The following is a 26,521-nucleotide window of genomic DNA, read 5'->3' on the forward strand; positions in this document are numbered from 1 at the left end:
TACTGTAGTTAAGGTAGTAACTGTAGTTAAGGTAGTAACTGTAGTTACTGTAGAAACTGTAGTTACTGTTGTTAAGGTAGTAACTGTAGAAACGGTGTAGTTACTGTAGTTAAGGTAGTAACTGTAGTTACTGTAGAAACTGTAGTTAAGGTAGTAACTGTAGTTACTTCAGAAACTGTAGTTACTGTCGTTAAGGTGGTTACTGTAGAAACAGGGTAGTTACTGTATCTAAGGTAGTAACTGTAGAAACAGTGTCGTTACTGTAGAAAGTGTTGTTACTGTAGAAACAGGGTAGTTACTGTAGAAACAGGGTAGTTACTGTAGTTAAGGTAGTAACTGTAGTTACTGTAATTACAAGCTGCACAATGACACCCTGCACATTGCAATTTGCACTATTGTATTGTTCTCTTGCACTATCTGTTTTTTAGGTTAAATTGTAAATTATGACTACTTATATTTTATATTATTCCCCTTAGTATTAGCAAGACCCCCCTTAGTATTAGCTAGACTTTGCTCCTTTTGTATAGTTAGTCCACATGTTTCAGTTCCAATATTCCTATATGTTTAATGTATGCACCTCCCTGCCAAAGTAAATTCCTTGTTTGTGCAAACATTCATGGCAAATAAAATCCCTTCTGATTCTGTAGAAACTGTAGGTACTGTTGTTAAGGTAGTTACTGTAAAAACAGTGTAGTAACTGTAGAAACAGTGTAGTAACTGTAGAAACAGTGTAGTTATTGTAGAAACAGGGTAGTTACTGTAGTTAAGGTAGTAACTGTAGTTACTGTAGAAACTGTAGTTACTGTCGTTAAGGTAGTTACTGTAGAAACAGTGTAGTTACTTTAGTTAAGGTAGTAACTGTAGTTGCTGTAGAAACGGTGTAGTTACGGTAGTGCTGCTGTGCTGGGGCTATGTTTTGCTCTAGTAACCTACTCTGTGTCTTCTCACAGTAACTCCTTGGGTGTTTGTTCCCAGTTTTTATCGAGTCGCTCCACGGAAATCAAACGACGCAGAGGTGACAATCAATCTAGCTTACGAGGTGTTGTCACCGGCGACGGGAGAGGAGTCCGGGTGACGGTCTCTCCCGAGGAGGTGGCTCCACCCCACCTGACGAGCCATCACAGCTAATTTCCTAATTAGCCAACCAGCATCCACCCCACAGCGTTCATTAAGAGCCATAATTGCGTTGAGTTGACATGCTCCTTAATCCAGGGCCCTTCTGTTCCTGTAGCCGGACCTGCCTGCCCCTTCCCTGCCTGTCTGCATTCATACACTCAGGAGGCTGTTAGGCCCAGGTCAGGTGATCAGGTCAGGTGATCAGGAAGTTGTGTGCATGTATGTTTGTGTATGTAGTTAAGGCAGAGTGTTGGTCAGGTACTGCCAAATGAGAGAATGGATTTTAGTGTAGGCTTTTTCCGTGTTCCTTTTCTACCACTGAGGTACCACTCAGAGCCAACACCATGATCACTGACGCCTTGGATCCCTTTCCTACCCATGATTACTTTCTTTATCTCCTCAGGCTCCTCCTCTCTTTCCCCTTTATTCTCTATCTCTTTGTTTCACTCCCTCCCTTTCAGTCTTTCTCCCTCTCTTTCTCCCTCTCTTTCTCTGTCTCCTTCCCCTTCATTCTCTTCCTCTTTCCCTCCCTTTGTTTCCCCATCCCTCTCTTTCCCTTCCTCTCCCTCTCCTCTCTCCCTCCCATGCTCTTTGTCTGCAGTGCCGTACTCATGCTGCCATGTGTGTCAGGATTAAAAGCTATTAGTTCTGCATCATCGCCACTACAAGTGCGCTCCTGAGATTGATAGTGCCTCTTTCCCTGCAGAAATGAGAGGAAAACAAGCCTGGGGGAGGGAGGGGGAGGGGGGGGAGGTTTACCTCACATCTGAAATAGTCACCTCCGGGCACACTGTGTGTTTTATTTCAATTTGTTTTAGTCACATGGGCATTTTTTTTTATTTTTTTTATGACTGTGTATTTGTTTATAGCTTAGAAAAAGTCAGTTCCAACGACCATCCATCTTTTTTTGCACAAAAACTGCTGAAATTATGCTTGGAAAGTGACTGCCAGAAGGTGACTGAAACCTGCATTTAGGAAACCTACATGAAAGAGTTGACCTACATCAGCCAACATGCAAGAACTTTCCTTCCACAATAACTGTTTTGTATCAGATATAACTGCAACATAAAAATGCCAGCTCTGCAAATTGTGTTAATTTTTTTTTTTTACCGCTCAGCAAAAACGTTGGTGTTTTGACTGGTTCTCTGACTGAAACGTAATTTATTTCTTTTGCGTGGCGACAGATTTTAGACGAAGGTAAGAGTCGCATGGGACCAGGTGTTGACTCAGCTGAATTTAAGGAGCCCAGTTGAGGTTTAGAAGGAGAAGGGGAGTGAAGGGATGAATAGAAATAGCATTTTCACACATTTAGATTTAATTTGATTATTAGACTAGATGGTCTTTATTGTCTGAAATGTATTTCGTTCAGGTCAGTACCATAAAAACAGAATAAATAAAAACAGAATAGAATAAATAAACACAACGATAAATAACACAGCAGTGCTAAACAGGAAGATTCTAGAAGCAGAAGGTTTAACCTGCAACACTTTCATGCCTGCGGCTTCATATGGTGTCCAGGGCTGCAGCTGTGGAATCAGGGAAACTCAGATGCACGCACGCACACATGCATACATACAGCACATACATATATAAACATATATTTATATCATATCTCTCTCTTATATAGCGCATATCCCTCTTGTCTCTCGTGTCACATATCTCTTATATGTCTCACATCTCGTTTCAGGCGATCGCCGGCCACTTCGATGTGTTCTTTGACAGAGCCTGCAGCAATAAGGTGAGCCTGGAGCCGGGGACGTCCCATGATCATATTCTGGAGAGTTCTCCATCCCCATGGCGCTTGCTCGCTGGTGCTCCAGCCGACTGCTGACGCCAGCACTCCAGCAGCTGGACTAGCCACTCGGAACCACTAACGTCAAGCTCTCCCAGCCACACACACACATCCTTAATTGCAGTTTCTATTTCACCGGGGCTTGGTGCATAGCCGTTAGGACGTGATTCTCCGTTTGAGCCGCTGACGGGAGAACCCGTGGTCTCTCTTAGATCATCTCTCTCTCAGGAGAGCCAGGAGACTGGGGGAGGAGACTGGGGGAGAGAGAAGGGAATGGTTCAAAATGTAATCCTTTTTGTAATTTTTATTTATTTAATTGCATATATATATACAGCATGTTTCAGACATGACGATTGTTTTGTGCTTTGCTGGTATCTGTAACTGTGCAGTTATCTGTATCTGTGCAGTTATCTGTATCTGTGCAGTTATCTGTATCTGTGCAGTTATCTGTGTCTGTGCAGTTATCTGTGCAGTTATCTGTATCTGTGCAGTTATCTGTGTCTGTGCAGTTATCTGTATCTGTGCAGGTATCTGTGTCTGTGCAGTTATCTGTGTCCATGCAGTTATCTGTATCTGTGTTAGTTGTTGCTGAATCAAGTTGTGTTTGTCAGGTGATGTTTTCTACGGGCGCCCAGGCCACCAAGACACACTGGAAGCAGACCGTCTTCCTGCTGGAGGAACCCCTCCCAGTTACCGCAGGTCAGGATCTCACCTCCCAGTCACAGCAGGTCAGGATCTCACCTCCCAGTCACAGCAGGTCAGGATCTCACCTCCCAGTCACAGCAGGTCAGGATCTCACCTCCCAGTCACAGCAGGTCAGGATCTCACCTCCCAGTTACAGCAGGTCAGGATCTCACCTCACCTCCCATCCCATACAGAGAGTGGAGCAGATCATATTTAACGTTGATCTGCTCCAAGCCTGATAGCATCTTCTGACAGGTCTGTGCGTGCGTGTGTGTGTGTTTTACCCTTGTGTTTACTTAAAACTTAAGTCTGTCTCGTCTGTTGATAAGTTATCTTGACATGGTAGTCAGTTTTTAGGCAATACTCCTTTTTCATCAGTGAGAACTCACACACACTTACACAAACACATTCTCACACACACATTCTCACACACACACATTCTCACACGCTAACACACACACTCTCCTCAGGGTCTCTCCTATTGTCTCTCCTCCCCTACCCCCTCCTGCCCTCCCCTACCTCAGTATCAAATCAAAATGTATTTGTATAGCCCATTTTACAAGCTATGCCACAGAGAGCTTCACATACGCCCATCGACCTGCCCCTCAACCAACCTTAACCCTCAAGGAAGACAAGGAAAAACTCCCAGAAAACTCACTAGAGGAGAAAAAATGGAAGAAACCTTGGAAGGAGCAATTCAGTGAGAGGTCCCCTCCTCCAGAGACGGTTGGTGAAAGAGAGTAGCAGAACACAGGCTAAACATGGTCATACAACAGAGAAGTGTCAATGTGTGTTGAAACGCCAAAATCCAGTGTTCAACTTAAGTCAGTTGGTAAATATCAGTTTAAGCAGAGGTAGCTACAGGGCTGGGGACTGTGAGCAGCGCAGCATCACAGGCAGTGCAGCATCACAGGCAGTGCAGCATCACAGGCAGTGCAGCATCACAGGCAGTGCAGCATCACAGGCAGCTGGATGAGGAAAGGGACCAGGAACTCGCTGTTGTCCGTCATGGAGACTGGTTTCCGATCCAGCGTTGGCAGACTGTCACAGATCGACGTCCACTGGCGACCTGGTCCAGCGTTGACCGACCCACGACCAGGCTGATGCTGACAGCTCAGTATCACATATTTTACAGGAAGGCAGTGGTTCTGTGGTTTTCATTGAGGAGATCTAATGTCAGGCTGGGTACAGACAGCCAGCTCATACGTAGAGCAGTTTGAGATTCTGGACCAGGCAATAAAATAGCTAACGCTTTCAAGTCTGAGGGTTTGGGGAAATTTAAAAAGTATTCACGCTTAGCATCACAATCAGAACTGTTTTTTATATTTTTTTCCAACCTTTCACAAATATTTCGTCAAAAATATGTTTTCAGAAATATGTTTTTGACAAAATATTAGAGATTTTTTTGTTTATGAAAAAAAAAAAAGGTTCCACAATTTATTTTTGAAAAAGTAGAAACTGTTGTGTTGTGTGTGGAAAGTTTTTTTGGAACAAAATGGAAGAACAGCCCCTTAGGGAAGAACAGCCCCTTAGGTAAGATCAGCCCCTTAGGTAAGATCAGCCCCTTAGGTAAGAACAGCCCCTTAGGTAAGATCAGCCCCTTAGGGAAGAACAGCCCCTTAGGGAAGAACAGCCCCTTAGGGAAGAACAGCCCCTTAGGGAAGAACAGCCCCTTAGGGAAGAACAGCCCCTTAGGGAAGAACAGCCCCTTAGGGAAGAACAGCCCCTTAGGGAAGAACAGCCCCTTAGGGAAGAACAGCCCCTTAGGGAAGAACAGCCCCTTAGGGAAGAACAGCCCCTTAGGGAAGAACGGTTTAAAAGTTGGGATGTGGAGAGGGGCCCTCCTCCACCCTGCACACCCGCCCTCCTCGGTGGTAAAACACTGATGGAGGTTTTAACTGTGTTCACTGGCTCTCCCCTCCTTCTCCCCTACCTTCCTTTCTCCTTACCCTCCTCTCCCCTCCCCTCCTCTCTCCCCTCCCCTCCTCTCTCCCCTCCCCTCACAGTCCTACTGGCCTGTTTTACTGGACAGACACACACTCTCTTTCACCCTTTACCTCACTCTGCCTCACTCTGCCTCTCTCTGCCTCTCTCTGCCTCACTCTGCCTCTCTCTGCCTCACTCTGCCTCACTCTGACTCACTCTGCCTCACTCTGCCTCTCTCTCTATCGTCTTTTTCTCTCTCTGACTAATACACTTTAATGCACACACACACACACACATTGATGTCACACAAATGCCAGACACAAAGTGTTAACTTTTCAAAGTCACCCTGAAGATGATTAAACTAGGCTTCACATTCTCTCTCACAAATACACACTCTCACTCTTTCACTCATACACTCTCTCACTCACACGTGTGTGTGTGTGTGTGTGTGTGATGCGTCTGTCAGCTGTGTGTCTCTAGTGATTTATGGCGGCTGAGACAGAAGAAGCTGATTTGATGTGTTGTATGAGAGGGCAGTAATTAACCACAGAGGTGTACAGAGGGAGGGGCTGTGAGGGGAGGCTGGGAACTGAAGGGTGGCTGGGGGACTGTAGGGGGGCTGGGGGTGGGGGGGGGGACTGTAGGGGGGCTGGGGGTGGCTGGGGGACTGTAGGGGGGCTGGGGGTGGCTGGGGGACTGTAGGGGGGCTGGGGGTGGGGGGGGGGGACTGTAGGGGGGCTGGGGGTGGGGGGGGACTGTAGGGGGGCTGGGGGTGGGGGGGGGGACTGTAGGGGGGCTGGGGGTGGCTGGGGGACTTTAGGGGGGCTGGGGGACTGCTGGGGGTGGCTGGGGGACTGCTGGGGGTGGCTGGGGGACTGTAGGGGGGCTGGGGGTGGTTGGGGGACTGTAGGGGGGCTGGGGGTGGGGGTCTTCCTTTTCTCGCTGCCTCTACAGAGAGAGAGGAGGGGGAGATGGAGGGAAGAGAGAAGAAGAGGGCTGGGCTGGACTGGGCGGGAGGGAGGGAGGGAGGGAGGGGGTGTGGCTGCTGACGGTGACTGCAGTGAGGCTCTCCCCTGGTCAGGTCCTGCAGCAAAGTGCCAGTTGTGCCACACACACTCATACACACTCACACAAACACCCACACACACTTACACACACACATTTAGATTTAGTCACACCTACACACATACCACACACATACCACACACACACACACCTACGTGCACACCCACACATGCACAGAATATACATGTAGACAAGCACACACACTCACACTCATACACACACACTCCCCTCTAGTTAAACCCTCAGTTCCTCTGTTCATCTGTAATGGAGTAACAGCTCCATGGCAACTTCAGTGGCGTCGGCACGGTGACAGCGGAACGTGATGGCAGTGAAAACCTCCCCAGTCAGCACTTTCCCTTCTCTCCTCCCCTAACCTCCTCCCCTCATCTCCTCCTCTCTCCTCTTCACCACCTCCCCTCACCTCCTTCTCTCACCTCCTCCTCTCACCTCCTCCCCTCACCTCCTTCTCTCACCTCCTTCTCTCACCTCCTCCTCTCACCTCCTCCCTTCACCTCTTCCTCTCCTCAGCTCTTCTTCTCTCCTCTCCTCAGCTCCTCACACCTCCCCTCACCTCCTCCCCTCATCTCCTCCTCTCACCTCCTCCCCTCACCTCCTCCTCTCACCTCCTCCCCTCATCTCCTCCTCTCACCTCCTCTCTTCACCTCCTCCTTTCCTCACATTCTCTCCTCACATCCTCCTCACCTCCTCCTCTCACCTCCGTCTGAAAGGAACAGCGCCAGGCAGGGGAGGGGCTTGTTTGCCGATTGGGTAAACATTCATTTACCCCCGGCAGTCAAACGTGAAGTTAATCAAAAGTGATTATGCGTCGTAATCATCAGCAGCCCTCCTGGCCTTCAGTGTCGGCCTGCGCCATGTGAAGTCCTACTGTAGACGGCACAAGATCCTCCATCTGTTCTGCTGTGTCCTCCGTGCACACACACACCTGCTCTCTCATAAACATGCATCACAGCACCTACACAACTCAAGTGTCACCTCGGTTTGCTTCACAGTATTCCATCTGCGAACGCACACACACGTACACACACACACGTACACACATGTACACACACACAGTCTTCTCTCTGCAGTAAGGGATTATCCCTTATGGTTCCCTGACTGTTTTAAGACAGAAAGATGATGAAAATGCCTCTTTTACTAAATTGACTGTTTTTTTGTATGTTGTGTTTTGCTTTTTGGTAAAAACACATTTTCATCCTGGTACCATAAAGATTGTGTGTGTGTGGGCAAATCAGGTAACTCCTCACATCTCACTTCCTGTTTCTCTCGAAAGGGGAGGAGCTTCGGGGGAAGGTCACAGTTCGCAAAAACAGGAAGGACCCTCGCTCCCTGCTGGTGACCTTTCAGCTCCAGGATAGGAAGCAGACTTACAGCCTGCAGTAGCTCGCTGGATCACATTTGTTTACAGCAGAGAGAACGTTTGGAGATAGTAATACACACCTGCATGAGCGGTCATACTGTACCTGATGACACGTGGCCAAAGTACAACTGACCTGAACAGAGGCTGTGTTTTAGTATCAATAGGAAGACAGACAACGTTTCAGTTAAATCTGGGTTGTGTATTTTCCACCTATAGTTTCTGCTCTTGAATTCTGACAGTTATGTGCATCTAGTCCCATTGGATTTAGTGTTATTTTAAGTGGTTTTAAGGTGCACCTCTTTGTAATGGTTTTCTGATGTGTCCTTTTGTTAAATCACTGTTTTCCATCTCTGCTGTTAAGACTCACGACGAATAGCAGTCCCTTAGACACGAGGCAGACCAACCCTCCTGTTCCTCCACTGTGCTGCCAGAGCCGCACTGGTGACAGTGCTGCTTCAGCCCATGAAGTTTATGTCTGAGTGAGACTTTTCTGATGAGCTGGTTCAGGATGTTTGATTTCGTTTTTGCTTAATAAAGCTCTTTTTCACTGCAAGGACTGTAGGTTTTCTTGTGTCTTGCTGTAAGGAGTTTGTCGTCATCATTTTAGTGTTTCGCATTGAAGGCGTTGATTTTCAGACGCAAAAACGTATATGATGAGATCACTGCCGTTATTCACCAGGCATATGTGCCGCAAGGAAAACACGAAAAAAAAACAGCAACTGTTCTTTCGAAGGGCTTAAGGCAGTGAACCACGGTGTTCACGGGACCTTTCTGAACTGACCCGGACCTCTCGTCTCCCGCGTCAGATACGGACAGCGTGGAAAGAAACGGGATATCTATGCTCTCGTATAATTAACGAGGATCATCTAGGACAGTCGTGAAGAAAAAGTATATATAGTCTAGGATTTGTCGGGGAATACTTGCGTTTCTTATTGACTACATGATTTAAGCTACTTTAAGGAGCGAATCGGTTGAACTAAATCGGAATATGAAGGCCTTTATACTTAAATCCCGCAAATGATCGGATCTTGTAATGTTGGATCATGCACTATGAATAATTTTAAGCCATCATTTTGTTTAATTGTGACAAAACAATATTGTTCAAATTGTTAAATAAAATTGTCCGTTTTGTGTATGTGTGGATCAGAATGTGTCCAGCTCGGCCAGGATCAGACGCCTCTAGACCGCAAGCTGTCTCCTCTCTCCCCTCCCGTGTTGCGGAGAGGAGAGTGTTAGAGCGGACAAGGGAAGAGGAGCAGAAATCAATTACAATTATTCTCTGTTGACAAAGTAATTAAACCCTGAGAAGGCAGCTAATTCAGCCGCGCGAGGCCCTTATCTAGAGTTGCCGCAGATTTACGAGCGGCTCGAGCTCAGCTTGCACGCCAGGTGATTATCGCGCGCAGGCCTTGGAACACAGGCGTGAGGGCTTGACTTGACAGAAACTCGTTTCCCAGCACTGCGGGTGTACGGTGGACCGGTTCTAAGAGCAACTTGGTTAAAAAGTGCTATATTTTTGTACAGAAGGGATATTTTAGGTCTCAGCTTAAAATGACTAATTAGCTGGTCTTGGTCCACATTTTTGGAGCAAAAAGAACGGTGTCATGCGCATTGCAGTATTTTAGGGTGATCTATTTTTGTCACGAGGGCTGTTCTGTAACTTCACCGTTTCCAGTTTGCGAATGCTGGATCCTCATTCCCCATGTGCACGTGCGTTAGAGAAAAGGCCACCCCCCTCTTGCGTAAGACTTTAACAAATGAGTAACTTCAGTCGTTTTGTGAAGACCTCGCCCACTTTCCTTTCTTTCTTCTTTTTCTTATATATTTTTTACTGATCAATGCTCCTTTTGGTGACGCAGGGAGGCACGTGCTGTCTGTTGTACTTGTGCGTAAATTCATTCCAGTGTGAAGCCTTTATATAGCTTATGCGTTTATTTCACCAATAGGCCTTGCTAAGCAATAACTTATGGTTGTCTGAAACGGCAAAAATATGTACAAATTCAAAGGGTTAATACTGATTTATTGATATAGGCCTATTAAAGGTTTGGCTGACGAATTTACGTTGTTGTGGACAAAATTAAGATAGTAAAACACGTTCAAAATGTGTTTTTGTGAATGGCGGTGTATCTTATTTTTTTCTCTTTTTAGTTTTATTAAATACAGTGATTAAAGTGCATGAAGTAAAATTAATAAATGGTTCATGTAAATAGATTACTACACGAACGTTCTATCTAACGAAATAGGCGATCAAGACCATCCTTTCTAAACATAGCCTACTTATAGCACGCCCAAATTGTATGTTTTTCGCGTGCATGCACCTTCCAAAAACATGTACCTGCAAATCCCGCCCGAACGAGTTGTGCGCGTGAGAATAGATCCCCTCGAGACAAGTGTATTAATCAGCGGCGATAGGTCAGTCCAGACACGCGCGTACAAACGGAATGTGCGTGAAAACAGCGCACGCGCCCACGTCTTCGCGCAGTACTCCTTTAAAAATCAGAATCCAAGGCCAATGATTTATCAAACTCCTATTATCAAGAAAATGTCAAGCGAAGGGCACCTTGGTCCGCACTGACGCAAACCCAATCTTTCCCACGGAGGTATACAAAGCTTTGCTCTAAGCGCAGCTAAATCCAGTCTCACTCTCGGTTCCTTCTTCATTACCGCTGTTTTTCAGCCTTTCAGCACATCCTCCGCCTCCACACTAATGGTAAGGGTTTACTTTTTTCAATTTTCATGGAACAGTTGTTACTTTGTTTATTCAACTTGTTCTCTTATGTAAAGGCTACTTACTGATACTTATTAAAGACAAAGAGAACAGATTAACTCCAGAGGAAAATGCCTTGTCCGCGGCGCGTGCTTTCCGTGGTGCTGAAATGCTGCTGCACGTGCTGCTCGGCACACCGAAACTTTTTTGGGTCTTCTCCCTCACATACCCGGTCTGTAGTTTTCTGTGTAGTCGGTTAAAAAAATCTCTGCAGCGAAATTCGTCGGTGTGTTTAATTTAATCTGTAGTTTTCTTGCTTGTAATGGATTTGGGGACGTTTATCTTTAAAAAAGAAAGAGATTAATAAACATTTCCCATGTTGTGACCTAGCCAACTCTATTCAAAACAGAATATTTTGTAGTTTTTTCCAGTTACCTCATTGAGATATGTTGTGTTTTTCATGTTATAATCACACGATTTATCCCCCCTCCCTGCAAAATAATAAACAGAACGAGAGATCATTTATGCTTCCGTTTGGCCGGTCTTCTCACTGCTGTGATGCCGGTGATCGTGCATGCCTGCCGGGGAGACCGGAGCTTCCAAGAGCCCAGCAGCTTGTCTATTGCCTAATAAAACCAGTGGTTGTGTGGGTCTGAATGACATGGGGGAAATGGGGCGTAAAATTAAAGATTCTCGCAGTAACGGCGGCCGGGCTAACAAACCCCCGCAGAGCGCGAGCTGAAACCCAGAGCAGCGAAGCCAAAACACGCGACACGAAACCCTAGAATCCTACATCTCAGTGCGCGGTGCTTCGTTCAAATGATGGATCTTAATAAATTAAATCTATAATATTTTCCTAACCTAAGATTTGTCATTTTGAAGGCTGAATTTTATACCTGCTCAATTTAGCATTTGTATTGAATTTTCTGTTTGTGCCTAATATTTGGATTTGGTATTCCAGGACTTATCCGACATGTCCAAGCAGCCGGTTAACGCTCCTACCGGTTGCCACCCGTCGCAGCAGCCGGAGGCAGCAGTGGGAGTTACCGCAAATAAACCGGAAAATGTTCCAAGCCAACCGGCCGCTCCGTTCGGGCACCCGGCTCCCCAGCCGCCTCCAAACAACGAGTGCAAAACTTTTTGTCCCTCGGAAAATAAACCAGGAGAACCGGAAGCCAATAAAGTTTATGGGACGTTTAAAAACACCGCCCCGGCGATACCGGGAGCCGTGGCTGCGAACTCGGCCTTCCGAAAGGATTCCTCTGGCTCAGCGGCGGCCCAGACAGGGGTCCCCGGTGCCGTTCAGGGCCGGGGGATGTCTGTCCAGTACGGAGACCCGTTTAGGGCCACCGCGGAGCAGAACAACGCCTCGGGCACCTGGACGAGCATGAGCCAAACCACCATCATACTGGGCACAGATGGCAACACCTCTGTTCAGCCCGGGACCATGACGGCGGTAAGTGGGCGCAAAGAAATTGTAAAAAATTGACAAAATAAAGGCTAGTGTATGTTATGGTTAAAGGCTGTTCATGCGTCGACTATAAACGGGCTTTAAGAACACGTTAGGTGAAGAGGGGTGTGTGCCAGCGGTTTTTACCGATAAGGAGGCAGAGCTGGATGACATGCGGCGGGAAGGTTGTAATCAAGGTCCCGGGAGGGGAGTTACGCCCTTATCTCTTGCGTGAAGACTTCTGCTCGGTGATTTGAGAGAGGCTATTATCTAGTGCGAGGTTTTGATTAGATCTGAAAGAATGAACTGTGCGTGGGTAAGGCAATGGATTACTGATGGTTACAAATGTTTGCTCGTTATTTAAGTAAACAAAATAGGCTTAATTCCCCGTAGTTTAATCCCGCAGGATCGAACCAGAGAAGGAAACATTCTCTTACATTATTGGGTCTTGTTCGCCTGTTCATTAGGAGTTGGGGTAATAACACGGATACATGGACTCAAGCTGTCCCGTAAGCGTTGTAATCACGTGCTGACATCCAGCAGCGTTACATTAATTACAATAGATGTGTATCCTGAAACCTTATTTGGTGTACTGGCATCCCCGCGCTATAACCGTGCCCGGTTTAGGTATAGCCCAACCCCCACGTCATGCTCTCGGGATTGGTTGTGGATGTCCGTGACAGCGTTCGTGATGTGTTACATAAGGTTGCGGATTGTGCCCATTGTTCCAATCCCCGCGGGGTATTCCTTTCCCTCCCGCGCGCGCCTGCACGGTGTGTTCCATTGATAAGCTAGACTTGCCCCCCCCCCCCCCCTTGTTTTGAGGGAAACACAAGCAAGAAAATATGAATTAGCAGAGGTAAATAATATGAATAACTCCAGGCTATTTATGAAACTGTATTTACTGGAAATGGAGCAGCCGCTCGCGCCCCTGTACTTTGAGCTGGTTCTCAAGGTGTTTCGTGGTTCTTAAGGTGTTTGTGGTCCTTATGGTGTTTCTTATTAGGTGGTTATTTGAATCCCAATTTGGGGAAACGAATTCAACGAAATATGTTGTACATGTTGCGGGTAAGGCGTCCTCACCACAGTTAATCTACAGGATGATGATGATGAAGAGGGGGAGACGAGAACAAAGCCAGAGGAAACTGGACAAATAAGATGGACTTCATCCTGTCCATGGTGGGCTACGCCGTGGGGCTTGGCAACGTGTGGCGGTTTCCCTATCTGGCCTTTCAAAATGGTGGAGGTAAGAACATGCGAAGAGGTGTCCAGTTCGGGGAAAAAAACCGCAGTTACCGCCACAAGGTTGATAGCAGTAACCTTTGAATCACTTTGGCAAACGAAAAAGAAAATACGGCTGCCTGATGTGCAATTACAATACTGTAGATTTTCATTTAACAACGTTTTAGATAAATATATATTTTTCGACGTCCCATTTCCCTTAGGTTTAAATGATTGACAGATAAAAAGGAGAAGAATGTTTCGTCTGATGAAAATGATTTTCGTAGCCTGTGTTGGTTGTAAACTAGAAGCGACAGCCATTATGCAAAATATTAGTCACATTAAAACAGCAGTAGGTTACATGATTCACAATAATAAAACAATTTACATAGTAATGGCAATGATTACAGTCTACCATCATTTAAAAATTGTGAACAACTGCAACTATTATTATTAGTCTATAGTCTTTAATAGTCCTCTTTTATATATATTATATAAAATGTAAAGTAGAGAGACTGTCATAGCTAACAGTAGGCTTTTCTTTTCGTTTTCATGGTCATAAAGTAATCCAAATAAGTGCAATAATTTATTTTGATACTTTCATTGAAGTTGTTATTGAAATTTAAATGTTTAATGAATAAATTCAATGGATCCATGTTATTGCCAACGGTTAGCATGTGTGCGAGTTTGAAGATATTACTTATCATTTTCTCGTAGGTGCTTTTCTGATACCTTACCTGATAATGTTGGGACTGGCGGGCATCCCGATATTTTTACTGGAGGTGTCCCTGGGCCAGTTTGCCAGCCAGGGCCCCGTGTCCGTATGGAAGGCCATTCCGGCCCTTCAAGGTAAACTGCGCTCAGTCGGTTGAGATGCATAGACCTATAGGTTTACCAACTTCTGAGTAAAAATAACGATACAAAGAAAATGGTTCTTCTGATTTCATGACTTTTGATCAAGCTCATCTGCCTGCTTAAGAGTAATTTATATATTTCGTCTCATTTATTTATTTTAGGTTGCGGGATTGCCATGTTGATAATATCTGTCTTGATAGCCATATACTATAATATTATAATGTGCTGGACACTGTACTACCTGTTCGCTTCGTTGAAGGGCTCACTGCCATGGGCCCACTGCAGGAATGGGTGGAACACACTGGACTGTAAGGATAAAGACATGCTCCTCTTGGGTAAGAGTCAGTCTAACACACACACACACACACACACACACACACACACACAATGCGCAATGCGCAACGCGAATCACAACTAAGTGTCTTTCCAGGAGTTGTGGACGCGAGCTCTGTGGTGTAGAAACAGAGAATATGTCCAACTGTATACCTTCACGTGCTTCATTTTAGCCTGTCTGTAGTGCTTTGATGTTTTGTGTTTAGGAATTTTGCTTTCTGAGACTGAACACTAACAAAAGACTGTTATTATAATGTGGAAAATATAAATTTGACGATGTATGCTGTTTAAAAAACGTACGACAATTCGTTTGTTAATTACAACAAAAGCGGTTTGTTAAGTGATATTTATGAATCTCAAATGATGCGATAATAAGAATATTGTCAATTTTTACTTCCATACTGACCAAATAACTTGACCTGAGTTAGTTAAAATGGGAAACACAAGGGAGAAAAAACGCTGTTTGTGAGGGCAAAATGTACGTTAATAAGATAGGAATATTTCACACCAAACTGCATCGAAAAATATTGAAATTTGATAAAAATAATATGAATATTGGCTTTTTGCGTTTGTGTGAATTCAGCACAAAAACTGCTTGCTTGACAAATTTACTGTATGGTTGCTGCAGTGCCGCAGTGTGCGCCACACTGCCCCCCGCTGGCTCACCTGGGTATGACACCTTTACTGTACACAATTCTTAAACGTCCTCATCGTAATCTAAAATGTACTCAGTAACAATTCGACATAGATTCAAATGTGCAACTTCGAGTTCTGTCCGAAGTCACCCACGGCACGAGCGCAACAGGTTTATTTGTAATTTATGTGACTTAAACATTAAGCTGATAAAACGGTCCAATGAGAGAGAAAGGTGACCCCAAAACATGCTGAGAAAATGTGCCACACAATCTTTTTATTGGAGGAATGTACACCGTTTTAATTTATAATTTTCTAAAGGAGAAACAAAGGTTTTTTTCCAAGTCAGGTATATAAAACTAGTGTTAAAAAAAAAAAAACACTAATAGATTCCAGATCAAATAAAGCTAAATGAGCTGCCTTTTTAACAAGACGTCTGAGTCTAAGTATTAGGACGTGTGTGCCTCTAACTGTATCTATCTTGTTCCTATTGTTGCTCTGTTTCTGCTATACTGAATGTTGAATCTTATCTAGTAAGAGTTGTGTGTGTATATCCTGTGTGTGTGTGTGTGTGTGTGCTGTATCTGTCTAGTAAAGCCTGTGTGTGTGTGTCTGGTTAGGCCTGTGTGTGTGTGTCTCTGCCTGACCGTGTTGGTTTGTGGTTGTGACAGACACGTGTATCCTCCGGGACAGAAACATGACGTCGATAAAGAACAGCTCATTCTGTCTGTCCGCCAACGTCATGGGCAACCTCACCAGGCTGGCAAACATGACGACTGACCTGAATAAAACTTACGTCAGCCCCAGTGAGGAGTACTTCAAGTGAGTCAACACGTCTGATGGTTTCACTTCACTCTTTTATTTATTCAGCAGATTCTTCCAAAGGGTTAGGGTTAGCGACATCCAGGTATGTATAAAGTACAGCTTTAATTCGGTGATCAGAGTTATGGAAGGATCTGTATTTACCAGACACAGTGTAAAGTACCATCTTAGCTACCAGACACAGTGTAAAGTACCATCTTAGCTACCAGACACAGTGTAAACACATCATATTATATGTAGAAATGAAACTGCAGGTGTTCTACAGTGTCAGTCTACTTGGCTGTAACGCCCCTTCCCTCTCCCAGGTACAATGTGTTGCACATCTCTAAGGGGATCGAGTACCCTGGAGACATCCGCTGGCCCCTGGCTGGCTGCCTCTGTCTTGCCTGGATCATAGTCTACCTCTCCCTGGCCAAAGGAATCAAGTCATCAGGGAAAGTAAGGCTGAATCCCCCTTCTCTGTCCTACCCTTTCCCCTTTCCCCTTTCCCCTACCCCCTACCCCCTACCCCCTACCCCCTACCCCCTACCCCCTACCCCCTACCCCCTACCCCCTACCCCCTACCCCCAACCCCCTACCCCCTACCCCCTACCCCCTACCCCCAACCCCCTACCCCCTACCCCCTACCCCCTACCCCCAACCCCCTACCCCCTACCCCCTACCCCCAACCCCCTACCCCCTACCCCCTACCCCCTACCCCCTACCCCCTACCCCCTACCCCCTACCCCCTACCCCCTAACCCCTACCCCCTACCCCCTACCCCCTAACCCCTACCCCCTACCCCCTACCCCCTACCCCCTACCCCCTACCCCCAACCCCCTAACCCCTACCCCCTACCCCCTACCCCCTACCCCCTACCCCCAACCCCCAACCCCCTACCCCCTACCCCCTACCCCCTACCCCCAACCCCCTTACCCCTTTCCCCTTTCCCCTACCCCCTACCCCCTACCCCCTACCCCCTACCCCCTACCCCCTACCCCCTTACCCCTTTCCCCTTTCCCCTACCCCCTACCCCCTACCCCCTACCCCCTACCCCCTACCCCCTACCCCCAACCCCCTTACCCCTTTCCCCTACCCCCTACCCCCTACCCCCTACCCCCTACCCCCTACCCCCAACCCCCTACCCCCAACCCCCTACCCCCTACCCCTTACCCCTTACCTCTTACCCCTACCCCTTACCCCTTACCGCTAGCCCTTAGTTTACCCCTACCCCCTACCCCTTATTTTTGGCTTAAATAATTGATTTAAAAATTATGACAGTCTTGTTTTGTGCTTTACACAGTCCTGTACATATGTATTTGCAACCATGTTCTTAATTAAAACGTTTTTTTGAATCGCTAGTTTTCTGCGCTAATGTTACATTGCTGATTTGCACCATGTCCCGTATTTCTCTGATTAGCCTTGAATGGACTCCATGCATGTCTACAGTGTTAATTAAACTCCATTAGCAGTTTTATATAGGTGAGTTTCGTTTGATATCAGTGCATAACACTACTGGCTTTGGAGACATCGATATACCTAACCCTAACCAAGTGGTGTCTTATTACATAGGCCTATGTAGCCCCTAGCCCTCAGTTTGGAGACACAAGGGCTAGGGGTAAACTAAGGGCTAGGGGTAAACTAAGGGCTAGGGGTAAACTAAGGGCTAGGGGTAAGGGGTAAGGGGTAAACTATTGGCTAGGGGTAAAGGGTAAGGGGTAAGGGGTAGGGGGGAAAGGGTAAAGGGTAAGGGGTAAGGGGTAAGGGGTAAGGGGTAAAGGGGTAAAGGGGTAAGGGGTAAGGGGTAAGGGGTAAAGGGTAAAGGGTAAGAGGTAGGGTAAGGTGTAGGGGTAAGGGTAAACTAAAGGGTAGGGGTAGGGGTAGGGTTAAGGGTAAACTAAGGGGTAGGGGTAAGGGGTAGGGGGTAGGGGTAAGGGTAAACTAAGGGGTAGGGATAAGGGGTAAGGGTAAGGGGTAGGGGTAAGGGGAAACTAAGGGGTAGGGGTAGGACAGGTATTGGGATTCGGCTTCGGTCTCATTCCTAGGTCTTTGTCTTGTTTCAAGTCCACTAGAGGGTGAACATGAGTCAGGCTGAAGTGATTTTGCTAGTGCAATGCTGCTCTCTAGTGGATATGTGTGATAATGCAGTTTGCTGTAGTTTGTAATTAGCTGGAGAATCTGTAGTTAAAGTTATGAGTTAAGAGTTAAATAAAAGTGATCTCTCTCTTTTCTCTGTCCTCTTTTCATTCCTTCTCCTCTCCTCTCCTCTCTCCTCCTCCTCCTCTCTCCCCCTCTCCCCCTCCCCCCCTCCTCAGGTTGTGTATTTCACTGCTACGTTCCCCTACGTGGTGCTGGTCATCCTGCTGTTTCGGGGCATCACCCTCCCAGGGGCTGGGGATGGAATCCTGTACTTCATCACCCCCAAGTGGGAGAAGCTCAATGATGCTAAGGTACCCCTCTCTGTTCCTGTGTCTGCTGTTACTCTCCCTCTCTCTCCGTCTACCTCTCCCTTCCTCCCTCTCTCCCATTCTCTCTCTCCCTCTCTTTTTTTGTCTCTCCCTCTTTTTCTTTACCTTTCTCTGTCTGTCTATCTTCCTGTGTGTGTGTGTGTGTGTGTCAGGTGTGGAAGGATGCTGCCACTCAGATCTTCTTCTCTCTGTCTGCGGCCTGGGGGGGCCTTATCACTCTGTCCTCCTACAACAAGTTCCACAACAACTGCTACAGGTACGCTGCCACAGACGCATGGATTGATGCATAAATACAAAGGCAGCATTCCAGTTCACCACTAGAAGGCACTGTTTCTCTTATTGCAACCTTAATGTAAAGTCTGCCTATAATATTGCTACTGAAGGCATGGCTATGTAGTTACATGATAGTTAATGTAACTGTCACGTAAAGTGTTGCCAAGAACTGAGTTCAAGTTTGTATATATCCAAGACACCACGTTATTGTCTTTTTACGGCGTTCCTCATTTCCCCTGATGCCCTCTCTCCTCAGAGACACTATCATAGTGACGTGCACTGACACTGTCCCTCTCTCGCCGCTCTCTCGCTCCTCTCTCACCCCTCTCTCCTCAGAGACACCATCATAGTGACGTGCACTAACAGTGCCACCAGCATCTTTGCTGGTTTCGTCATCTTCTCAGTGATCGGCTTCATGGCCCATGAGCTTAAGGTCCCTATCGAGAAGGTTGCAGATGAAGGTGAGCCTTCTGCAAATGCTTAGTGCACCTTCTGCACATGCTCAGTACACCTTCTGCACATGCTCAGTACACCTTCTGAACATGCAGTACACATTCTGCACATGCTCAGTACACCTTCTGAACATGCAGTACACCTTCTGCACATGCTCAGTACACCTGTCTCAGAGGACTCAGCACAGGTACTACTGAAGACTGTGTGTGTGTGTGTGTGTGTGTGTGTGTGTGTGTGTGTGTGTGTGTGTGTGTGTGTGTGTGTGTGTGTGTGTGTGTGTGTGTCAGGTCCTGGCATAGCCTTCGTGGTGTATCCGGAGGCGCTTACCAGACTGCCTCTCTCTCCGTTCTGGGCGATCATCTTCTTCCTCATGCTGCTGACACTGGGCCTGGATACCATGGTAACCATCACCCCGTGTGTGTGTCTGTGTGTGTGTGTGTGTAAAATACATGATCTTGTTGCACGGCGGACACTTTGCATGTCCAATACCACTTGAAATGAAAAAAAGTATGTGCATGTAAGTCCATGTTAGTTCAAGATGGAGGCGTGGGTGAGCCAGGAGGTTTACCACACAGTCTGAGTGTTCAGTGGAGTTCCAGGATTTTGTGAGATGAGGCTGTGTTGTGGGGACAAACTGTTCGTCTCTTTATTAATACTCAGCTGCTAAACCCACACTTGGACTGCCCTCTCAGTGACCCCTCAGTGACCCCTCAGTGACCCCTCAGTGACCCCTCAGTGACCCCTCAGTGACCCCTCACTGGGACTGAGACATGGGGGGAGGTACTGAGACATGGGGGGAGGTACTGAGACATGGGGGGAGGTACTGAGAAAGGAGGAAGGGAGGGAGAGAAGGAACAGAAAAGGTGGGATGGAGAGAGAGAGATAGAGAGATAGAGAGAAGAAGAGAGAGAGAGACTCCTGTCTTCTCCACAGTCTCAGTGGGGAGCTAAGGGTCTAATTGGTGAGTTGGCCAGTCATGTGCCCCCCAGCTTCCTGCATCATGATGTCATACTGTGTTATCGCCATGGAAATGACCGTTCTGGTCTGTCATCAAGAGGCATTCTCTATTCTTACTTCCCTTAATTAAGATAATTAAACCAAAATGACCACAAATACCACCAATTTATTTTAATGATACCCACCTGTAATTTCATAGATGGAATGATATTTTGACAGCAGTGGGAGGAGTCTGTGTGTGAGAGTTCACACAGCTGAGACTAACCAAAGAGACTTCTCCTCTGTTAGTCTGCTTCGACCCTGCTTTTCTGAGCAGCACTGGGAGGAAGGAGGAGGGAAAGAGGGAGGGGGGGAGGGAAGGAGGGAGGGGGACAAGAGAGAGAGAGAGAGAGGGAGAGGGAGTGGGAGAGGGTGAGGGAGAGAGGGAGGGAGAGGGAGAGAGGGAGGGAGGGAGGTAAATAGTGAATGATGATGTATGTTTGGGAGCCGTGTCTCTGGCAGTGTGGTCAGGGAGCTAGCTGCTCCAGTGCAGCGTTTAGAGGTTTAGAGGACACAGGAAGTGGTAGGCGGCTCCCTGGCTGCAGCCTCTGCCTGGACACAGCTCCTTCCCTCTTTGCCTACTGTTTTAATGAACTAATGTCTCTTTACTTACTGTCATTAACTATGCCTCCCCTCCCCCTCCTCCAGTTTGCTACCATAGAGACCATTGTGACGTCAGTCTCAGATGAGTTTCCTAAGTACCTGAGGAAGCACAAACCTGTGTTCACCCTGGTCTGCTGTGCCACCTTCTTCTTCCTGGGGTTCCCTATGATCACAGAGGTGAACACTCCCTCCCTCCCTCCCTCCCTCCCTCCCTCCCTCCCTCCCTCCCTCCCTCCCTCCCTCCCTCCCTCCCTCCCTCCCTCCCTCCCTCCCTCCCTCCCTCCCTCCCTCCCTCCCTCCCTCCCTCCCTCCCTCCCTCCCTCCCTCCCTCCCAGTTTTTAGGCCTTCAGGGGACACATTAAACTGTCTGACTACCAAGACATCTGCCACAAGGACAACATGGTCAATTTCACATCAACACTGCTGTTATATCTCATCCTGTATGTGTGTGTGCGTGCGTGCTTGTGTGTGTGTGTGTATGTGTGCATGCTTGTGCATGTGCTTGTGTGTGTATGTGTGCGTGCTTGTGTGTGTGTATGTGTGCGTGCTTGTGTGTGTGTATGTGTATATTTCTGCGTGTGTTACAGAGTGGGATGTACATGCTCCAGTTGGTGGACACGTATGCAGCCTCCTACTCCCTGGTCATCATCGCCATCTTTGAGCTCCTGGGAATCTCCTACCTGTATGGTGAGAAAATCTTCTGACACGTTTCTGCTACACCCTACCTGCTAGTTATTATGTTCCTGCTACACCCTACCTGCTAGCTATTATGTTCCTGCTACACCCTACCTGCTAGCTATTATGTTCCTGCTACACCCTACCTGCTAGCTATTATGTTCCTGCTACACCCTACCTGCTAGCTATTATGTTCCTGCTACACCCTACCTGCTAGCTATTATGTTCCTGCTACACCCTACCTGCTAGCTATTATGTTCCTGCTACACCCTACCTGCTAGCTATTATGTTCCTGCTACACCCTACCTGCTAGCTATTATGTTCCTGCTACACCCTACCTGCTAGCTATTATGTTCCTGCTACACCCTACCTGCTAGCTAAGCTGTTACTTTACACTGTGTCTGCTAGTGATGTTACGCTCGATACCGTGCTCATGAAGCGGTATCGACCTTTCGAAACAATTTGTACTGATACAAACGTGTCGAGCGTGGCTTCAAATGGGCAAAAACCACGTGATCAGAGTCGAAGTGTCGAAGTGACATCCGAAGCATTGGATGTCACACGAGCAGCTGAGACAAACGGCGTTCTATTCAAACGCTTACAAGACATCAGACATCACTAATATTAGTAGGTTATAAAGAGGAGACATGGGCCTATTTACGGACAATATATTCATTGACAGAACCAGATACAGATAGATTGCCAGAGCTAGATAGACAGAGATAGATACAGATGTGAGATAGTAGGTGTACACAAGCAGATAGCCTACATCTTTCTCTAGTTTTACCAGCCTTCAAATGTGGCCATCCCTTTCCCGGTTGCAAAAGCATGTTCCAAAACCTTAACCGCTAGCTTACATTGTCATATAGTAATATATTCTTTTAGCATATACTTCTACTAAAACGGGGTGAGGTGATGCAATCTCACTGCGTCTGAGTGAGGGGTTGCGCTCTTACCACGAGGCCATACTCAATTGAACTTTGTGTAGGTAATGTAATAAGAACCTAAAAATAAATTTCATAAACATAAAGTAGCAAAGACGTTACGTTGTTTATAATACAACAAGATATATGATAACATATTTTTGACACTTGCAAATCGAAACATTTGTCACATAACCTATATTTATCAAGTTGTCAATGACGATTATGAGACTGACGTCTCGAGGACTTGACGTCACTTGATTCCTTCCATCGCTCGATACAGTCGCCATACCATAAACTGACCAGCAGATGTCCCTATGGAGAAGATGTATCGAACGCTTCGAAAAAGCGATACTTTTTCGAGACAATTGTGTCAAATAGCTCGTTGCTTCGAAAAGCTTCGTTTCCCCCATCACTAGTGTCTGCTAGCTAAGATGTTACTTTACACTGTTTCTGCTAGCGAAGATGTTACATTACACTGTGCCTGCTAGCGAAGATGTTACATTACACTGTGCCTGCTAGCTAAGATGTTACTTTAGACTGTGTCTGCTAGCTAAGCTGTTACTTTACACTGTGTCTGCTAGCTAAGCTGTTACTTTACACTGTGTCTGCTAGCTAAGAGGTTACTTTACACTGTTTCTGCTAGCTAAGCTGTTACTTTACACTGTGTCTGCTAGCTAAGATGTTACTTTACACTGTGTCTGGTGAATACAGACTGTTCCTTGACTCGGAGCACCATAATACTGGTAGAACCATGCAGTCTGATCCTTGATCTTCTGCTGCACTTATCAGTCCCTTAGTGTGATTGGTCTAGCTTGCTGGGGTACAAAGCAGGTGTTAACCTCAAAACGAGCTCTGTGCCTGTTGCAAGAACTTCCACACATCACCACTAGATGTCTCTGTCTCCACATCTGTGAGCCGTTTTCCGGAAAGTCTCCAGAGACCAGCAGGGTACAGTGCTGCAGTTGGACAGCTTCAGCAGAGATGTCGCATTGGAATAATTGTGCGACTCATAATTCATGCCGCCCAGCGTTAGACTGGATTGTAGAGAAACTGCAGCCCTGTTGATGATGCAGTTCTGTCCTTGCTGGACCGGAACACACACACTTGCCATGAGACATATGCGGACACCTGCACTCAAACAATGAGAGGAGGATGTCCTATATAGCGGGCTGTTTGGTGCCTTCTGTTGAAGCCTCTGTATATCTGGGTCACTCAGTATGAGACTTCTCTGCTACGAGTCCCTTGTAGAGACTAGTCCTAACCTCCCTCTCCTCTACCTCTTTCTCTCTGTCTCTCTCTCTCCCTCTCCCTCCTCTACTCTTTCTCTCCCTCCCTCCTCTCCTCTCTATCTCTCTCCCCCTCCCCTCCCCTCCCCTCCCCTCCCCTCCCCTCCCCTCCCCTCCCCTCCCCTCCCCTCCCCTCCCCTCCCCTCCCCTCCCCTCCCCTCCCCTCCCCTCCCCTCCCCTCCCCTCCCCTCCCCTCCCCTCCTCCCCTCTTCCCCCCCCCTCCTCCCCTCCCCTCCCCTCCCCTCCCCTCCCCTCCCCTCCCCTCCCCTCCCCTCCCCTCCCCTCCCCTCCCCTCCCCTCCCCTCCCCTCCCCTCCCCTCCCTCCTCCCCCCTCCTCTCCTCCTCCTCCCCTCCTCCCCCCTCCCCTGCTCCCCTCCCCTCCAGGCCTCCAGAGGTTCTGTGAGGATATAGAGATGATGATCGGCTTCCAGCCCAGCCGCTTCTGGAGGGTCTGCTGGGCATTTGTGACTCCAACCATCCTGACCGTACGTACACACATACACGTACACACATACACACACATATATATACACAAACACACGTACACACACACAAACACACAATTCCCTTTCCAGATTCAAGGACTAGCATTAATTTGTAGCAGTAAGTGTTTACCAAAAGAATGTAACAAAAGTAAAACAGCTTTTCCCTGTTTGCAGTAAAAACTGATTTCCTTCCTTGATGCACATTATCTTACAAGCAGTTTGAAAAACGAATGAAACAGCAAGGAGAGGTTTATGTACCTTCTCTAAGGCTACGTTGTGACTTCTCGTGTTGAGTACCTAACCATCTGGGACGCGTGTACACTTGAAGCAGGATTAGTATATATTTATTGGTATATAAATGTATATATATTTTTAATCATAGGTTTAGATAAGACATGTAAGTCATGTAACGCAGAAGCAAATAATTCAATAGTACCGTATGTGTTTGGTACATGTCCCAGTTAGCTGTATGTGTTACCTGTACCTGTAGCTGTAGCTGTAGCTGTAGCTGTAGCTGTAGCTGTAGCTGTAGCTGTACCTGTACCTGTACCTGTAGCTGTAGCTGTACCTGTACCTGTACCTGTACCTGTACCTGTACCTGTACCTGTACCTGTAGCTGTAGCTGTAGCTGTAGCTGTAGCTGTACCTGTAGCTGTACCTATTACTAGTGACAGGGTGCGTGTTTCCCTGCAGGGCATCCTGGGTCTGAGTCTGTACCAGTGGAAGGTGATGACATATGAGCAGTACACTTACCCCACCTGGTCCATGGTGATGGGCTGGCTCATGGTCACCTGCTCCATCATTTGGATCCCCATCATGTTCCTCATCAAGATGTACCTGGCTCAGGGGAGCTTCATGGAGGTATGCACACACACACATACACACACACACATGTTTGTGCATGCTCATATACTAACCATCTGTCTGACCTATCAATCATTTTATGTAATTTTGTTTTCTTATTTTCTTAAGTCCTATTCTATTCTGTTCCATTTTGAACCGTGTGTGTGTGTGTGTGCGTGTGGTATGTGTGTGTGTGTAGCGTCTCAGGCTGGTGTGTTCCCCCCAGCCAGACTGGGGCCCGTTCCTGATGAAGCATCGTGGGGAAAGATACAGGAACATGATGGATCCTCTAGGCACCAACTCTCTGGGCCTCAAACTGCCCCCCAAGGACTTCCAGCTGGGCTCCTCCTACCAGTAGGACCCCCGGCGAGTGGGGGCCCCGGGGGAGACATGGTGGGGGGGCACAGGCTGGGGGGGCAACATGGTGGTGGCCTGGAGCTGCTCATCGCCCTCTCCCTCCTGTCTTCTTGACTCTTTAACACAGACAAGACAACATCTGCTTAGAAGCCTCCTGTCTTCTTCTGCTTCTCTATCTCTTTATCTCTCCTTCCCTTCCCCTCTCCTCCTCTTTATCTCTCCATCCCTAACAACTGTATCCAGGAATCAGGATTCAGAGAGAAACACGTGTCCTCGTCAGCACATGACAGATCAGACTGCACGTAGACACTCTCTGTGGAGACACACATACACACACACAGAAATACACACCACACACAGAAATACACACACACACAGAAATACACACACACACAGAAATACACACACACAGAAATACACACCACACACAGAAATACACACACACACAGAAATACACACACACACAGAAATACACACACACATTACATTTAGCAGATGCTCTTATCCAGAGCGACTTACAGTAAGTACAGGGACATTCCCCCGAGGCATGTAGGGTGAAGTGCCTTGCCCAAGGACACAACGTCATTGGCACGGCCGGAATTGAACTATTATTAAATTAATAGCCCGATTCCCTACCCGCCCAGCCATCTGAGCCCACGCACAGACATACACACACAGACATACACACACATTACATGCACACACTACACACACACAGACATGCACACAGCACACACACACACAGAAACACAAACACACACATACAGTGTGTTTGTTTGTTGCATTTTTACTTTTGCGTGTAGAGATAATGAACCCCCAGGGTCTAAACAGGCAGAACAAGATAATGAAGGACATGTGACATATTCTATTTATATCCGCAATTACATTGGCAATACCAATAACATGACTGCCTGTAAACATCTCCTGAGTTTATAATGAATATCTAACAGATATTTGTTCCTGTCTATCAATACAATATTTGACATTACATATAAATATCTATCTAAATATATGCATTTATAAACACACGTTCAGTCCATATCTACAGATATCTTTATACTATATAACTTCATCTCCCTCTAGATGTAGAGACTGTGCTGTTTCTTTTAGTTTACTGGAAACTTCCAGCTCTCTCGTTTTTCTGCCTGCTCCTCCTGTTCCCTCCTCCTCCTCCTCCTCCTCCTCCTCCTCCTGT

The 26,521-nt window shown here is 47.0% G+C and overlaps 2 protein-coding genes across 3 annotated transcripts in view; both read left to right on the forward strand.

The window, feature by feature from the left end:
* The window catches only part of prmt3 (protein arginine methyltransferase 3), a 41,103-nt gene extending 32,589 nt beyond the window's left edge, over positions 1 to 8,514 (forward strand). Inside the window, exons 14-16 of one of the 2 annotated variants that reach the window (XM_084683079.1) lie at positions 2,804 to 2,854; positions 3,520 to 3,636; positions 7,875 to 8,514. In XM_084683079.1, the coding sequence (XP_084539205.1) occupies positions 2,804 to 2,854; positions 3,520 to 3,636; positions 7,875 to 7,940 (234 nt within the window). In that variant the 3' untranslated portion in view covers positions 7,941 to 8,514. The remainder of the gene's footprint in view (positions 1 to 2,803; positions 2,855 to 3,519; positions 3,637 to 7,874) is intronic. The other variant, XM_084683078.1, reaches the window with a different exon arrangement.
* Positions 8,515 to 11,623: 3,109 nt separating this feature from the next.
* slc6a5 (solute carrier family 6 member 5) lies at positions 11,624 to 25,378 on the forward strand (the record flags this gene model as incomplete). The annotated part of the gene is given in 16 exon segments (XM_084682804.1): positions 11,624 to 12,124; positions 13,218 to 13,233; positions 13,236 to 13,364; positions 14,057 to 14,188; positions 14,356 to 14,529; positions 15,832 to 15,982; positions 16,288 to 16,420; positions 18,277 to 18,411; positions 18,582 to 18,685; positions 19,039 to 19,163; positions 19,443 to 19,555; positions 20,800 to 20,931; positions 21,342 to 21,441; positions 24,026 to 24,126; positions 24,820 to 24,987; positions 25,169 to 25,378. Coding segments are annotated over 16 exon segments (2,373 nt in total), but the record flags the coding sequence as incomplete, so codon positions are not given.
* Positions 25,379 to 26,521: the final 1,143 nt, after the last annotated feature.

Source organism: Hypomesus nipponensis, chromosome 19, assembly GCF_054491055.1.
Source record: "Hypomesus nipponensis isolate SF chromosome 19, ASM5449105v1, whole genome shotgun sequence".
In the NCBI taxonomy this organism is placed as follows: Eukaryota; Metazoa; Chordata; class Actinopteri; order Osmeriformes; family Osmeridae; genus Hypomesus; species Hypomesus nipponensis.